Raw genomic sequence first — 18,866 nt, forward strand, 5'->3', positions numbered from 1 at the left:
TCCATGGATTGTGTTCAGGACACTTTAAAATACATTAAAGTTAACCAATGAAGTCAACCTATGATGCAGGCTTTAGTTTCTTGATTCAGGTTCAAGAGCTGACAAACTTGTTAAAATAAAAGAACCTGACATGTACTGTCAGATTTTAAATCTTTAAAAAAGAATAAGAGAAAAATATTATTTATTTATTTTATTTATTTGCCTAGTTTTTACAGTAGTCTATTTGTATGGATCTGTATCAAAAACAATGTTGAGTTTAACATCTAAAATATCTTCCAGTGGTAGAAGCTATACAAAAACTATCCTTTACAAAGCAAGGATTGCCTTGGCTTGTGTGAAAGCATTAGCTTCAGATCATTGTTGTTCCAGAAAAGGATGATGACATTTTTTGGTTAATACAGACGACAAGTCATCCCAAAGATTTGGGAGACAACAAAGTTATTTTAGCAAACTGCTCAAGTCAAAATATTTTTGTAAAAAATATAAGAAGGATGGAGTGATGAAAAAGAGGAATTGGAGACCGACAAGATAGAAGGGTATAATACTGGATAATAATACAATCCCAGCAAAACTAAATCCCAGCAAAACTAAATAACCAGAAAAGGGGCAAAAGGGAAAAGGCAAAGAACCATTTTAACTCTGGGCTGTTCAACCGCCTTATAATGCATAAATCAACTGCAACACAACACCATGGTTGGTGCTGGCATTGACCTGCCCCATCCCCCCCTGCCCTTTGCCCAATGGGGGGTTGTGTTCATAGTTAGGGGCCCGGGAGCTCCAAAGGCACTAATCCTCTGTGATTTTGTGCCGGATGCAGTGCTGTGGTAGGGCTTTAGTCTGCACTGCCCCTACTCTCTCAATCCTATTTCATTCATGCCTAGCCTATATTTCATTTCCACACCAGAGGCTTCTAAAGCACTTCTTCAGGTGCTTATTATGGAGGCAGTTTCTCTGCGGCATCTTTTATGATACTCAAGTGAGTCTCTATCCATCTCCTTTCGGACAGATTTAGGAACATCCCGTTTCGACAAAACTACTAGTCTACTGGATTATGGAATAATTCAATGAAAGTAAAGTATGCTCCACGAGTCCAACAGTCCCATAGATCAATGATAAAGTTTAATATTTTAACAAGTCCAATCTTTGGACATTTAACTTAAGTTAATTTTTTTCTTCAGCAGAATTAAGATACAATTATACACATCATTCCCCATGAGATTTTAGTGGTTTTATCCCCAGTTTTTCACTCTCACATACTACAAAAGAGTCCCAGTGGGAGATGTAGTCTAGCACAAAAAATGTGGAGAATGACACAATGCTTTCAAGTGACCTGGAAAGTTACAGCCAGATGTATGTCTTAAGGCCTTTTAAAGAAACATTTAATACAAAATTTGTATGGAGTATAATTTTGGTAATAATTTCTAAGTCATACGTACAATTTAAATTTGAACTACAAAAGAAATAAAAAAAATGGTTTCTTTCCCCATTGTCTACTGTTGAAGCAATTTTTAATACTGTGTTTAAGGTTCAACAAGGGATCCAATAATCCAATTCAATAACACCATAGTTGTATATAAGGGAAAAAATAGGGAAGGGTTTTGTGAACATCGGTAATCTGAGGTCATGTTTAAATTGGACTCCAGAGAGTAAATAAAGACAGAGTGGTGTTAAATAAAACACTATCTGTACTTAATACTTATCTGTTATCTAGTATTTGGCTGCATTCAATTTAGTTAAGTGCAACTACCCTTACATTCATAATAATAATAATAATTTATACTTTATTAATCCCGCGAGGGGAAATTTGGTTTTCATGAATTCATGTCTGCCTATTAATAATTAAGTACTCCAACTCCAGTAAAGTCCAAACTTTCATCCACTGAACTACGGTACGGACATCATGTTCTGCTCAGTATTCTAACTGATGTTGAAATTAAGCCGTTCAACAAATACCTATATCAAACACATTTTCTCTGTCAAAAAAACTAATCATGCTAACATTTTAGTTACTTTGATATCAGCTTGGTGTTTACATCATGAAGCAAGTATTCCTCCTTGTCAATTTCATGTAAAAAACCTTCTTAATTCAACTCCATAGCAGCTGGCCATACATCACATGCCAATGTTCAAAAATTAAAGCGCTGCACTCAGGATATATAAATTATGAATATAAGACAGATGACCTATGTTAGCATTGCTTTAGCATACTTGCTCCTGTACAAAGATATGGCTTTATAGCATACCTTTGCCTATCATTTTCTCATCTTTGTGTTGCCACATGTTACACACTTGAGCTTTAGCTTTGTTTTGTTATTATTGTATGCCTGTGTTTACATTCATACATAGCATATGCAGAACAGCAGCAAGGCGAGGCTAAGATTTACAGCTGTGGTTAATTTCAACAGCAAGCTGCCGCAACACGTTCAAGATATCAATATTCTGATGTGACGAGCCAGTGGGAGGGAAAAGGGGGGGTCCACGAGGGAGGTGGACGAAGACTGAGGTGCACAAGCAATGTGTATGAGGCAGAGAGCAAGTGACTGAGGGAGAGAGTGAGAGGGTGTTTGCGTGTGTGGGAGAGAAAAAGAGAGAGAGAAACAGTAGTGATGATCGACGCCAGGCTGCCACCACTCTGTAGCAGTGAGTGGCTGCAACAAAAAGCACAGAATAACATCCCTGACTGCCTGCTCTGCTTTTTTTTCTCTCCCTGCGTCTCAGCTAGCAGAGCAGGGGCTCCGCTCACAGCTCTGCAGAGGATATGCTGAGGTTGAGCCGGCATCGGAAGCAGGATCTCTGGCTGCCATCAACAAGTTAGGTTTGGACGACAACAGCTATGAAAGAGGAACGCTTGATCTTCAATTAACCGTCTGAGCTGACATCATTGCGGTGAAAGGGAAACAAAAGGGTGAAAAAAGAAAAAAGAAAAAAAGGAAAGGAGGGGGGATCTGTTCACCGGAGTCGCTCTGGATGCAACTGATCAACTTAAAAAATATAGAACTATTTATTTCAAGGATTTTTGGAATGAAGGAAAAGATTCAACCTGGTCTTTGAGCTTGGATTTTAAGGGACTGTAAGAAGAACAACAGGAATAAACATTTTCTTTGGACATGGAATTTCATATTTTGTTTCATTTGGGTGGGCTCAGAATTGCTTTATTTCCAAAGAGGCTGATTCCTTTTGTGCTCACTCAAAAGGGTTTTTTCCCTTTGGATTTTTCTTCTATCTGGTTGCTCCAAGAGTCTGCGGAAAAGGACAGTTGAATGCAGCCTCCGATGTGCACAAAAGAATGGGTAAGTTAGCCCCTTCATACAGCAGATCTGGACATGAATAGGGAATACTAGTAAAAGCAAGGGAAGCTAAGGACTAAAAGCTTTTTCAGCTCAGTCTATTAACTGCATTTTTCCTTCTTAGACGACAACAGTTGTAAATGTATACATTTTAAAATACCATTATTTACATAGCAGACCTGGTAAATACTTACAAAAAATTGATCCGTTATAAAAAAAACTAAAGTATTCGAAAATATAAACAGTTTACCTAAAGTGATCAAAATGGAAAAATAACTCTAAAGCCATAATCTAAATGAATGACAGTTATCTGAAGAGATTTGAATTCAAGCCAAATGACAGAGCAAAAAAAAAGAGTAAAAAGGGCTACATGTATTTTGAAGAGTTGATACAAAGTCCAGTGAATTCATGAAAATTGTCATAATGCCTTAATTAAAGAAAATATACATTAGACCTAAGCTGATGAAATCATGTTAACATATATTTTGAAAGTTTTCAAGGAAAAATAACTGTGCATGTATAGGAAAAAGCACACAGAAAAAGCACAAATGTCATTATGAATTTGTAATAAGTGCTCTGCAGAGATAAGCTCTCCCGTCCCACAGTTCATTTTCTTATCTTTGAACCCACCCAGGTTTCCATTCAAGGTGGCCATTGGTGGGACCTGCACCAGCGGCTCTGTGTCTGTGTGTGATCAGCATGCTTTTAGTGTGCCTGCTTCCTCCTGCATCATGCACAACCTGCCCTCAAAAATGCCGCTGTGAGGATCTGCAGTTCTACTGCGACACCCAGGGGCTTCAGGCACCCCCAGATGGTGTGGACAAGGGGGCCCTGGGGTTGTCACTACGCCACAATAGCATCACTGAGCTCAGCCCTGATCAATTCTATGGCTTCAGCCAGCTCACTTGGCTACATCTAGACCATAACCAGATAACCACAGTACAAGAGGATGCCTTTCAAGGACTCTACAAGTTGAAAGACCTCAATCTAAGCTCCAATCGTATCACCAAGTTGCCCAACACAACCTTCATCCACCTCATCAATCTCCAGATCCTGGACCTGTCCTTCAATCAGATGACAGCACTGGAACCAGAGCTGTTCCACGGACTGAGAAAGCTTCAGATACTACACCTCCGCTCAAATTTACTTCGCACCACACCTGTTCGCGCATTCTGGGACTGCCGCAGCCTGGAATATCTTGGTCTAAGTAGCAACCGTCTACGGAGTCTGGCCCGGAATGGATTTGCTGGGCTCATTAAGCTTAAAGAGCTCCACTTGGAACACAATCAGCTGACCAAGATAAACTTGGCCCATTTCCCCCGACTTGTTGCCCTCCAGTTTCTATATCTGCAGTGGAATAAGATCAGCAACCTAACATGTGGCATGGAGTGGACCTGGACCACTTTAGAAAAGCTGGACCTCACAGGAAATGAAATTCGTGTCCTCACATCTGATGTGTTTCAAACACTGCCAAATTTAAAGATTTTGCTGCTTGATAACAACAAACTAAGCAGCCTGGATCCCCAAGTAATGGATATGTGGCAGTCTCTAGGTACCATTGGGCTGTCTAGCAACCTATGGGAATGTACCAAAAGGATTTGCTCTCTGGCTACGTGGCTTAGCACCTTTAAGGGAAGGTGGGAACATTCCATTCTCTGCCACAGTCCTGAATACGCCCAAGGTGAGGAGATACTTGATGCCGTTTATGGATTCCAGCTTTGCCAGAATTTTTCAGCGCCGGTTGTACAGACCATTAGTACAACCACAGACGCTACTATAGCTGCAGAAATCACAAGCTCCTTGTTTGGAATTATGCAGCCAACCCCCACGCAGGACTATGCAGAGGATTTTGGGAGCTTTACCACAGTCACTACGACAACAACCACAACACAAGCACCACGCACTGCTCAAGCAACTACTGCTACATGGGAAGAGGCAGCTGTAACGGATGACTTCTCGGCAATGGACAACACTGTTATGACTCATAGGGTTATCATTGGAACTATGGCCCTTCTTTTTTCATTCTTTTTCATCATTTTTGTTGTGTATATCTCAAGGAAGTGCTGCCCTCCCACCCTGCGCCGGATACGTCACTGTTCAGCTATTCAGAACCGCAGACAGATGAGGACCCAGCAGAGGCAGCCTATGGCAGATCTAGCCACACAGGTACCCTATAATGAGTATGAGCCCAGCCATGAAGAAGGGGCACTTGTGATCATCAATGGCTATGGGCAGTGCAAGTGTCAGCAGCTGCCTTACAAAGAGTGTGAAGTATGAACTCTTATTTATTACTAGAGCATATGGTTTGCCGTTTGACCATTTCAGATGATACAGGGTTTGCTTTTTTGATTTTTTTCCAGTTTATGTATAAAGCATAATTTCTACAAGTGAGATCTGAGAAAATGTGAGATATGTTGAATGCTACAATGACAGAGGTTGGACATGACAGTTAAAGGATGATGTAGAGATAGTCACAAATTTATTTTTCTATGAATGCAAAGTTGTTAATATCAGGCAGGGGCAATCATTTTAAACAAAAAAAATTGTAAACTGTGAGAATTGTCTCAACATTGTCTCTATATTCTTCAGCACAGACAAAACACTTAGCCAAATGGCCCTCTGCTACCGGAATACATTGAGTAAAGACATTTGATTTATGTCTTATTTCTTTAAACAAGTAAATACTTAAAATGTGTTTTAAACTGCACCACAAGCAGTGTAAGCCAATCACTAAATCACAGAGGAAATCAATTTGATCAATTATCAGGATGTTTTTGTTCAATAGTTTCATGTCAGGGAGAACCAAGATACATTTTAGGCCACTCAGTCTAATTCTGAATTACAACTGAAAAACTATTACTGTTGTTATGAGAGAAAATAAATACTGAAAGAACCCTGAAATTGTATTATTTATTACAAATCAGATATGAGTCAAATTAGGTAAGTCTATTATATTCCATCAGACCTAAAGTTTTCTGAGTGTTTACAGTTTACAGGATCTATATGGGTGGCTAACACCCAAAAATGCCTACCATGGGCAAATGGATTCGTTTTTTGTGTTTGGAAATTTGGATTTCTTCCTGCCCACAAGGGCCATCTGCCACAATTTAATTCTGAGGGACACACTAAGCAATCTTTATCTGTGGTTAATCTCTAATATACTACACTGCTTAGCCAACACATGGATGTCTTCTTCACTTGTGGCATCAAGAACAAAATTATTGGACCTTTAAGTGTACAATGACCTAAACATGGATTTTCTAGCTCCCAAATGCCATAAACACTGTGACCATTTCATTTTCAACACCTAATCCTAGTAAGTACAGTTTGTTGATTTGATATTGTCTACCAGGATCAATATACAGAAACCTAGCGTGAGGTGTGAGGGTACCTAGTGAAGTGAAATGAATAGCGTAAATGCCCGGCAGGAGAACATTTCATTCTGAAAATAAAACCTTTCCCCAGTAGCCCAGGCTTTTAACTGCTTACACACTAATCAGGACTGACAGGCTCAAGATTGAACCAATTAAGGCAAGGCAAAAAGAATGTAATATTCTGTCACCCATGCCAGTGATCCAGCAACATTTAGCTTGTTCAGCCACTCAAATTGTTTCTAGCAGAATCATCCTCCCAACCACAAAAAAAAAACATCACTGAGCCTTTTATTTTAAGTCACTGCTGTTGTGAGGGTTACAGAGTTGCCATTTAAAGTCTTAAAACTGGGGGGCACGGTGGGAAAAAAATATTGCGACAGTTCCTTGGTTGCAGTCACAACAAGTGTCAAGTTAAAACTGTTGTCAATAGCCTAAAAGCAAATGGAGATCCAGTGATAAGCAAACCGCCAGCCTGGGTCAGGACACATTTGTATGCAGCAGGGAGAGGATGTGCATTAGCATCAGACTAAAGCTGCTGCCGCAGCTCCGCACTTCTTTGTGTTCAGTTTGGTGGTGGGGGCAGGGTAAGAGAGGGATTGAGAGGAATTGATTGAACGATGGAGAGGGGCAACTATGGGGTAATATCTATATTAAAACTAAATCTATTTTCAAAAAGTAGAAGAGAACTGAATAATAAATACTGACAACTCCTTGGGCTGAAATGCACATTGACCACACAGCAGCAACAATCTCACCTCAAACTGAAGAGCTATACAATGCAGAAACAAAATTAAACTTCAGACATTGGAATAAGAGTGTGATTTGCTCAAATGTTAACAAAAGGAACAGGAAAATGGGATTTTTTTTTTCTAGTTCAGCTTTTGGCCATGTTTAATGAAGTCAGCGATTAAGACGGAAAGATGCATCTGCGAGCATTGCGCCTAAAAGCGAGATAACAAGTTTCAGCAATTAGGATGAGGTTCTTTGGCTGGTGCCCCCTAGAAGAAGCTGGAAGGTACCATTTTAAACTCTGTCTCTATATTGAACCCGTCAGAAATTGTGTTCAATTTTCAACATGAATGCTTGAGTCAATGTCTCTCGCCACATGCTCACAGGATGCCTACAACAAACGCATTTAAGAAAGTGTTTGTGTAAACCAACAGCTGTTACACTTCACTTTTGAATTTGATGAAAACATACATACACTCATCATACTGATTTTGGAAAGCCAAGCATCTCTACTTTGTTCCCGATTTTTGTGTACTTACAGCTACGCACTGCTTTAACTATTGCCCTTCTAATCTGTCTTGCATGTTCAAAAGTCAAAACTGAGTTGAATACTTCTTAATGTCATTCAGCACACATTTTGGAGGGATCTCATTTTTGATACCACAAATGGGGATGTATGTGGCATTCCTATAAATTTCTGTCAATCATTTGACATTTCACTGTTGGAGACTAAAGGTTGTACTAAGTGACTGAAAATCCACAAAATTTGTAGAAATATGCATCCCTTTGCACTCTGGCTCTTTGTAAAATGTTTTTGTTTCCTCTTGTCATCCTCTAGCCCTGGTCCCCACTTTGACAAAAGAAATAAAAAAAGAAAAACAAGTGATCCACTCCCCTGTCTCTTACCCAACCTCTTTGTGCAAACTGAATGCTTTTCTCTTCCCATTTTCCTTTTGTATTGTAATATGTACAATTTCATATCTGTATAGTGGATAAGATGTGCCAAACTGAAAAAAAAAAAACATTTTCCCCTCAAAACATATATTTTTTAAATAAAATGGTTATAATATACAGTGTTTGCTAACTGATGGATGCTCACAACTGGATTTGTTCTTTCATTACATCATGGTTAAAACAAACCAAAAATTTGATAATGCTGATACACATCAGTGACAATTATTTTGAAGTCTAATAGTTTGTGTCAGTTATAATTCAACTCTTTTAAGATGTCAAACAGTCTTTTGCAAGTCAAATTTAAAGCACTAACATTACACTGCCCAAAAAGCCCTGCTTTAAAACAGAGTGGTGATAAGTGTTTTTACAGATCTAAATGTGGGTATTTACTTGGTCATTGACTGTTTTGTGTGCTGTTGTGCATTTGCAGACAGGGGCCTCAAAAGTTTTAAAGGAAGGCTGCAATCATTGTTTACTTTCAATTATAAACTACTTTGTAAAATTGTGTTTTAATTAATTGGCAAGTCATTCTTATTATAAAGTGTCAGAAAACAATTAAAAACTTCATCTTCATGTCCAAGAACACAAATGGATGTTTGCAAAGCACTAGTTTTGTTCAAAAAGCAGTACATCTCTGGAAAGTATTGTATTTGTAACATTATAAACGAAAAAGGGAATAAATGCTTTGAAATTAGTCATTAGGGTTCATGCTTAATGTTGTGATTGTATTGTCCACAAAAGTATTTTTTCTACTTGATTGAAATTTGACAAATTAATATTTAGACATTTTGATCAGCACACTTAAAGTAACATTAGAATACCTTTTGTGGAATTAAGGCAATGGTTATTTTCCATTATAATCGTCACAACAACAACAACATTGGCCATCCAGTTGAACTACCAAAAATATACCCCAAGCAACAGATCATAGGTTCTTTGGTTGTTTGGCTGTCAAGAGGAGTAACAGGGTTTATTTAAAGCTCACACTGTACTCCAGTGATTTGCAAAGTGGACAATTCTAAAACATGGAATTTGGGTTTTCCAATTTGGCAGTTTGTACGCAACTTAATAAAGACAAGTGTAGCATTACTATTTCACAGCAGTTTTACAAACTGAAGGTGTCTTTATTTGATTTGAACTGCAGGAGAGAGAGATGGCATATTATTGGTTACCAGTCATGGGTCAGAAGTGAACCTGGGTCAATCTAATGAGGCACAGCGTGAATTTTGTCTTATCAACATGTTAGGTGAATCCAGTTGGTGGGGGACGTAGCGCTTCTCCAATAACAATCTTCAGTAGAGTGCTTAGCCTAATTTTCAAAAATGTTCAAAAAAATAAAAGGCAGTACATCCCAAGTCCCAAGACATTTTGATGTGAGCTGAACAAACTATTGAAATGTTAACTTGAAGTCTTTATATATTTTTTGACGGCTAGGTGAACTGTTAGTAGTAATCTGTACAAATATCATTCAAGGAAATTTGGTTATAGTTGCATCAACAATTTGTTGGAAAACATTTTAAATTTCTATAGATGAACTGTAAGAACATAAACAATATTTACATGTTTTCTGGGAATACATAATAGATATTTAGATTTAATTAGGGAGATGTTTCATAGATGTACATCTAATGAAAGGAAACAGCATGTTTACTTGGGTTCAACAAATAATGCCCACTAGAAAATCTTAACTCTTATGAGGAACTAACCTTGTAACAGATGTTAAAAACCTGTGGTCACTTAACATCAGAAAAAAAATCAATTTCTGTTTTTGTCATAAATACGAGACAGAAACGTACATACTCTATTCACCATGACAAAGCTACATGCAGTTTGAAGAAAAGCATGCAGAATCTAGGACAAATATGAGACAAATGTGATTTTAGGTGATGAGGGGGGTGCTGTATTACTGAACCCATTTCTACTTGATGATGGTGGATCTTAATAGAAAATCTAATCCAGGCTCCTCCTTGTTGTAGAAACTCTACACAAGAAACCTTATGAGCTTGAAGAGAATAAACTGGGACACAAATCTAATAAAAAGGTTAGAGAGATGTGTACTTTATGTGAAGACATCTTTCAGTATTTCACAAAGTAGTAGACTTAAAAGATGCACACATTGTGAGGAGTATCCAACTGCAATAAACACTTAAATTCTTCCTGCTCTTTTGATGAGTACTACAGAAAGCAAGCTTCAGTAATTAACCTGCAGAGCTCACCCAGGTGGGGGAGAACTAAAGTGATGAGTCTGAGTGCATTGCCTCCACAGTCTGCAGGGTTCAAGGACTCGGTCCTTGTATCTTGCAAGTGTTCGTAATAAGGCCTCCTATTAATCCACAAAATGCTTACTAAGAAGGACAGTTTGATCTACACTCATCAGAAAATACCTCTTAAATATATATGATGATTAACACATTTAAAGCCATTACTGAAACATATCATTTGGGGTATTCATGTGCAAACACTAGAGGGATGAGCAAACCTATAAGTCTCATTAATGTTAACGGTCAAAGCTCATCTTCCTTAATGTTTTTTGAGAAAATGTCTCCTTTTCTTCAAACACAACAGGGGGGATTTAGGTAATCAACATCTTCATTATGAGCTTAATAATTCCCATCTCCACATCAAAGAGTAAATGGAATTCAGCAATAGATACAATTAATCCATGAACACAACTACACAGACTATTAAAAATTATATAGAACTGAAGGAATGAAAAACAAGATTTGAGGGTTTACCCCAACACACAATGCGAACAGTGTTAATTCTAGTCTTCTTAGGGCAGCAACCAACAAAAGTGAGGTTGCTAAATCTTTCAGGCAACAGCATATTTGTGAAACATTCAAGAATAATGTTGAGAAATGCAAATGGGTAGATAAAACCATAATCATCTGAGAATGAACAAAACTAATAACCATAATTTAGAACTGCACTGCTATTCACTATAAAGACTACATCTATTCTGATGATCTCAATGACTTATGGCATCAGCCATTTGCTCTCACTTAAGTCAGCTGTCTGTCCAAGTTATCAAGATTTATTTAAGTTTTTGTTTCTCTCTTTTTAAAGAATTGGCTCAGTACTTAAGAGGGAAAATAAGATTGATTCATAAGCTGGCAAGTCGTTCCAAACCAGAGAGCAATGTTTTAAAGGTTTATGTGTTGTGGGTTTTAATAGACCTAAGAACCAAGAGACAATTAGTGTTTTAGAGTTATGAGCAAATGCTTCAAACTGTGATACATCATTTAATAAGATATGTTACTGAAAGCAATTGCTTTAAACAAAAGTGCTGACAGCTCCACCTCAAGTCTAGACAAACCTTGTTTTTCTCTACATATTAAATGAATGAGAGAAAAAAATAGCAGTTTCCTGAATACTTCCCCACACAACCAGGTTACAAACACTAGTGGTTATCATTGCTCCTGACATGTAGAAGGTCTTTTGATGTAAGCCAGGCTGGGACTTTTTTTGTGCAGATTCTGAAAGTGCTTGGGTTCCACAATAGTTAAAAGACATGCCTGACAAGTGAACTGCAAACACCCATTGTGAACTTGAGTGCAAAAGTGTTTGTCTGGGTGTATGTTTTTATGATAGCCTTGTAATAGAGTGGTGACCTCTCCTTGGTTTGCACTACTTGTCTCACAGTGTGTTTGCATAGACACCAGTCTCTTAGTCCCCAAACAGGATACAAGGTGTACATAATGGTTGGATGATATTTTCAAATGGTATTTTAAAAAAACAGCTTTACAATGATTTAGTATGTGCTAATGGCAGGATGGAAAATCTGCAGAATTGTAATTCCATATCACAGTTGTGAACTGTAATTTTCTTTTGCCAAGGTCAGCAGCATGTCTGATGAAAACAAAGGGACTTAGTATCTGTGCCAATGTGTGTGCACATGTTGCCTCCAGTTGAGAGACGCATTTATCACAGCTCAATTCACTTCAGTCTACCTTGCCTTCAAGCCAATGGTTTTTGTTTTTTTATAGCCAAATACAACTGCACAAACAGGATTTTTTTTTTTTTTTTTTTACAATCTTTGTGCCGCTAGCCAGAAGACAATTGCTTATCAGACTTTTCAGACAAAGAAACAGATTCACAAAGTGTAACTTGATTCAGAGTAAAATGAATGTGTGGACTTTATTTGGTATGCCATGAGCAAGAGGGCCAAAAAAAGCCCATTTAATATATCCTTCTCTCTGTCAAAAATTGGCTTCAAACATTTTTATATTCATGACCACTTGTATGTAATTCAATCAATAGAAAAATATGACCTAAACTGTGGTTCCACTCAGCTCTACAAAGAAGTTTACTCTCACCACTAACACTATAGAGCTCTTTGGAATGCTTTACGTTTGTATGTTGCTTCATAAATACACTTGCCGTACCACTTTCATCAGCATTTAATTTACTCTTAAAAAAAAAAAACCCAAAAAACTAATTGTCAGGTTAAAGCTAAAAATTCTCAGAAATGTTCTAAAAACTTTCTAAAAACCACAGAATACATTAAACATTTTTTACAGTTTTAACTCTGATCACACTTGGCAGCAGTATTTAAATAAGACCTCAGTGGAAATGTTACAAGGTCCAACCTAACATGACTATACAAAAATATGCACTGGTACTTACTGCTACAAACAAATAAAGTACACGCAATATTTCAAACTTAACTAAATAATACATTGTGTGGTGACTGTCATTTATCACATAACTTGACTCAAAAAACTAAGAAAGTCTAATTCATGAAAATACACTAAGTTAAGGTTAGCACGTTTTCAGAATAAAAAGCCTTTTGTAATGGATGGTTAAAGAGTACAGTGTTTATTTGACTCCATTAGCACATTGTTTTTCCTATCTCATGTTTAACAGCCTGACCGAATGCCTTTGCCTGGTAAATACATGTCGCCACCTTAAATCAGGACAATATTATTATATTATCATGTTAAATAAATTAGACTGTTTTACAAAATCTGCCGTATGGGCACAAAGGGGAAATTTGGAGGCATTAAGTTATCCCAAGGGCCAAAAAAGATAACTTTTTATATATAAATTTTTTCATACTAAAATCAGTACTGCAGCTTTACATTGTGACAACACATTGTGCCTCAGAGATTGTACAACAAGAGGAGAAAAGATCAGACACGCAAATAATTAAATATTAATGTGAAGAAATACATATGTATAAACCTGAAGAGGCACTGCCTGTCCTATTTTCCTATGGAATTATCCAGTACTAAAGCCACAGACAAGCTTTCAAAAACAGCAGGGATGTTTCCCTTGGGTTGAGTTTGTTCAGCCATTAATTTATGGGAAGAGATAAAGTTAGACTTCAGTAGTAGCATCCCAAAATGTCCATTTGAGAGGCAGTGGCCCTCTATATTCAGTTAAACTGTTGCAGAAAAGGTTGCATCTCATCTACATGCCAGCAGGACCATGATCAAAAAGCAGAGAATCCAGCAGCAAAAGATCAAGGGCCAGGACTGGGAATCGCTGCCTTGACGGGCTGACAGACAAGTGTTTTATGGAGGCTGTAAATATACGAAAAGCCTTGGGGACACTAAATCTTTTTCCTGTACATTGTATGGAGCGTAATTTGTTTTAATTACGCATTTAGATGAGATTACTGCTAGATACATTGAATTGCTTTCACAAAGGGCGTGCATTAGAGGCTGTGCATTTTTAATCTTTTTTCCACTTTTAACAAAAAAAGGGTTCAAAAATACTTTGCACAGTGCATGAGTCCACTACATATTTCACAAATCCTGGAACATAACACCATGGCTGATAATTCATAAACTTTCCACTTTTCCCCCATAAATAAAAGGCAATGTAAAATTACTGTTAACCGAAAGTAACTCAATATTTAGAGGATTTGTAACATAATTGTTCCTGTTGGCTTTGCATAGCTTATGACAGGATCAAAAAGTTAGTGTAGTTCCAAAATACAATCAACATAAAAGGTGTCTAAAATAGGAGCAGCTGTGAATGCACAGAGGATAAGGAATATTACAAAATTCTGCCCCTCATTGTAGATGCCTAAGGCAACAAGACTATGACAGTCTTTAAATGAAGAGTTGTCGAGAGGGAAAGAGACACAAGCCGAGAGAGAATAATTTTGTACTTAAGAGGAAACTAAAAAACAGGTTTCATCAGAAAGCAAAATAAAAAGGAGCTGCTTAAGAGCACAGAGTGGGAATACTGTTAAGAGCAACGCAAAGATAGGGGTCTCACTACAGAGTTCGGGAATGTCCTTTTTCAGGAAGGTTCAAAGGAAAATATATCATGTCAGGTTGAAGGAATGTAAATGTCAGTAGCTTAAAGTGTCAAAGCAACCTAGCATCACTCTCTAATAAAAAAAACAACCTTAAAATGGATACTTCACCCATTTGCATTAAGAATTGTATCAGTAGTAAACTGGTAGTATTTTTGAATGGTCGTGCATCCAGCCCTCATTTCCCCGAGACTGGAAAGTTCTGTATTTCTAAATCTGAAAAGGAGCTTCTTCTTGTGTATTGGCTGCTGGCCGCCGCTGGCTGCTGGGGCCGCTAGCGCTGGCCGGCTGTTTGCCCATGGACACAGACATAGAGTCTGTTTTCTGCCAGGAATTTTCAATATTAATTCTGGAAGAAATCTCGGAATCAGTTGAGGAAATGGCCGTATGTGTTGAAGTAAATATGTCTGTAAATCTTTTTATTACTATATTTCTACTGCTATACTGTATATTTTGGAGAAACTGTAACGATCGAATTTCCCTCTGGGATTAATAAAGTATTCTGAAATCGAGGACCTTAGTGGGAGTGGCCTGCCGTGCTGTGCATTCTGGGATTTGGTGTCTTTCATCCACATAGCCAAAAAGACACTTTCTGCCTTTTCTCGTCCAAGAAGGCACCAACAAAATTCATTTCACATTTCTACTACATATATGACCCGATGTCAATACAGATTCATGTTTCAACGGGTGAAGTATCCCTTTAACAGCTACTGAAAACTCAAGATGCATTATTAATAAAAAATGGCAGAACCAGTTACAGTCCACTTGTGCCATGCCAGACTGTCATGACAATGTGGAATAATTGGGTACACACTAAGTGGCAGTGCTGGGGCAACAATTCCCCCACCCGTCTTTACCCTTCGATGGTTGAGTAGACAAGCTACAGTCTTGTTAAATGATCTTCATTAAAGAGTACAGCATTTCTACTGCAGGAATAAAAGGAAAAAAACACTTCACTGAACCCAGTAATTCAAACACAAAATATTTTCTTTATAATTAGCTAAAAGTCTGCTTTCCAAATCACCAAGTCAGCATTCCTCTCCCTGAAAACAGTTTCACTCGATGTTTTTCAGTTGTTTTTTAAGTCTAGGATACACTTACAAAAATGACTCAAATTTAGCATACATTTCATAGATGTCAATTAATGAAGTAGTTGCATAAAGCAAGGCGATGACAAATGTTTTGTAAAGAGTATGTATAAAGGCATTGATATAGTTTGAAAATCAACCAATACGTTCTATTTCTGCTTTAAATGGCTGAGCTGTTAATTAGTGGCATAAGCAAAAGCTTGAAAAGATCAAACTAAGAGCTAATAAACATTACAAGACATAACAGAAATAAAAAAAAATATTTGAGCCTCTGTAATAATTGCTTGAATTATTTGAGAAAGTGCGATATAAATCACAGAGACATTTATTTCCAGCAGATTCATTAGTACGTTTTCTAATCATCAATGACATTCATTTCTGGAAGGATCATTCACACACATATTAGGGTTATTATATATGTTATGTTCCCTAATGAAACAGACCTTTAGAAAGATTGTGAAGAAAATAGATGAACACATTTTATGATTGCATTACAAGATCGAAAATATCTCTGTTCATTTGACAAAAAGTCCTAGGCTGTGTCCAAAATCACTCACTCATTCCCTACTCCCAATTCACTATATAGTGAGTTTAATGCAGTGGACCATATAGTGCACTCACTCAGCAAAATTAAAAAACATTTCGGACACTACTCGCTCACTCACCGGCCGCTGACAGTGACGTCATTGTTGTCGTGCAACTGAAACGTGCAGCGTAACAACGGCTGAGGATCAATAACAACAGTAAATAACGGCATGAATTTCCGTGATAACTCATACTATACTGAGGGTATTTTCACAAAACATTTACCAATAATAAATACTTATAAAATATTGAATTTTACATAATGAGACATATTTTTGGACCAAAACTAAATTATTTATGCTCACAGACTCTTATTAAAACCGATCATAGATTTCAGTAAAAACGCTCCAAATATGAACTTTATTGAGTTTCTGTGTTCATGCTGGTTGCTCCTCTCGTCCGCCTGAGAGCAGCCGAGTCAAACGCCTCTCTCCGCTCGTAAAAATCTTTTGAACCGCAATGCATGATGGTATATATTGCTCACATAGTGACCATCGCTCATACACTACTTTTTAAAATGCATTGTGGGATGCATTGAGTGGACTATATAGGGTATGACCATGCTCACTCTGAATTCTGACAGCACAACAAAATGGCGTGTCCACTATACAAATGGGAGTGATTTCGGACACAGCCCTAGATGATCAATACCAACAAACACTAAATGAGATTAGCATAATGTTATCACGGCAAATGCAACTTTGTCCTTTCATGTGAATCATGTCTGTGGAAGGGTCTGATTGTTCCCTTTCAGCCAATGGATGTTGAATGACAACACTTTTGTCTATTCTTTGATTTTCCTCGAGCCTTCTCGTAAAATGTAGAGCTTTTAAGTGTGCAGTTGTCTGGTGTGCGTATAATCTTATCTAATAACACTCTTGAACTAATCAACACAAAGATGTTGAACAGTTGTAAAGATATTAATAGGCATATTTGCTTTCTTTGATAACTTGAAAAGATGACATTTCCTAGTAAAACCTCATACAAATTAGTGAAGTAAATCCATTATCCTGCATGCTATTTAAGAGAGCTGCATTAGTTAGGAAACTCCCCTTGCAGATTCACAGTACGTCACAGCAGTTCGGGAAGGTTATGAACAGAGCTTTAAAGCTTCCATCTTTGAAGGTTTAAATAAAAAAGATGGTGAAGTTAGGATGCCTGACAGAATTTGATTCAACGAGTTTGAAGGAGAGGAAGAACAGCTGAGAAGAGGGGTAAACATATCTTTTAGCCTGGGGGAAATGAAGAAGCAGAAGGGACGGGAGGAAGAAAGAGAATGAGTTAGGAGTCCATCCAACAGCCTCAGCTGAGAGTGTAAACCCATATGCTGTAATGGCAACTTACTGTTTAATGACTTGCAATGGCCCATCTACAGTCACAATATGCCACATACAGTATATTCCAAGCAAAATCATTGTTAAGTACAGGCTTGTATTGTATTATGAGCTCAGGTAGGTCATTTTGATTTCTTCATGAATAACATATTTCATCCCACTCATACAGCTGTGCAGAGGAACAATAGCACACACATCCTCATCTAGCCAAAGTGAGGTTTGTTTGGTCTGTCAAGCTTCATCACAAACACATTAAGGTTTCCTGTCACAGTGTCTACCATTTGTTAAAGACACCATGTTGAGATACCTACTTTCTCTCTATGCTAACCTTATGTCAAGCCAGGTGTTTCACAAGCTATACAATGCCATTACAACACTATGAACAATGATATGTTTGTCATATGTTTCCTTAATCTGGTCAAATGAGTGGCAAAATCCCTGTCATTTCCACTCATCGTCACAGCCCTGATGAGATGTCGTCCTCCATAAACCCAAGTTCTCAACTCATTGAGGGTTACATGAGTGGCGTGGACAAGTCCAGTGAAGTAGAAAACTTGTTTTGAAGCAAAGCAAAACAGAAATGTTGCATGAACAGGCTGAAACCTTAAAATAAACTGGCAGTGTTCTAGATGAGCAATGGGAGCAAACCACAGCTATATCACCAGAGCACGAATGGGGACAGTATTCAGTGAAAATGACATAAATGACGTAAACTTGCCAGATATCTGACTGCCTTTCATTTTGTCTATGATTGTCCAGTGAAAATATATTTACAATTAATGTCATGTAGGTCGTTGATACTCTATCAAATAGGTTACCTATGAAATATTCAGCAACTCCTCAATAATTTAAATGGTGGATGTTAGGGCTGTGCATCTTCAGTGGTCTCACGATTCGAACACGATTATCCTGTAACCGATTCCATTCAATTTCACAATGCATCAAAATGGGTGGCATTTCTTAATTTTCTACAATACTGCACATGGCTAATTAATCATCAATTAGGGCAAGCAGTCAGATAAGTAAGAACTGCCTTTGGTATTATTTATAAAGACCTCTAGAAATCAAGGTCAGCATAAATGTATTTACATTTCAAACTAAATAAATTAACTATATAGGTCCAGGTCGCACCAGAAAGTCTGGTTCTTCATGATGGTTTTAGGACATGCTTTTCAAGACAGAGTGACCTTTTAACATAATTCACTGTCTCATACCCATTGCATCCCACTCATTCTGAACACAAGCAC

General features: G+C 37.6%; 2 protein-coding genes across 3 annotated transcripts in view; one reads left to right on the forward strand and one right to left on the reverse strand.

Moving 5' to 3' along the window:
• ctnna1 (catenin (cadherin-associated protein), alpha 1) overlaps positions 1-18,866 on the reverse strand; it is a 77,467-nt gene that overhangs the window by 36,106 nt on the left and 22,495 nt on the right. The gene's annotated exons all lie outside the window — the stretch shown is intronic.
• On the forward strand, positions 2,593-9,038 carry lrrtm2 (leucine rich repeat transmembrane neuronal 2). The gene is made up of 2 exons (XM_020639418.3): positions 2,593-3,290; positions 3,922-9,038. Exons 1-2 carry the CDS (start codon positions 3,287-3,289, stop codon positions 5,562-5,564), a joined length of 1,647 nt encoding a protein of 548 aa, XP_020495074.1. The 5' UTR covers positions 2,593-3,286; the 3' UTR covers positions 5,565-9,038.

Source organism: Labrus bergylta, chromosome 9 (genome assembly GCF_963930695.1).
Source record: "Labrus bergylta chromosome 9, fLabBer1.1, whole genome shotgun sequence".
In the NCBI taxonomy this organism is placed as follows: Eukaryota; Metazoa; Chordata; class Actinopteri; order Labriformes; family Labridae; genus Labrus; species Labrus bergylta.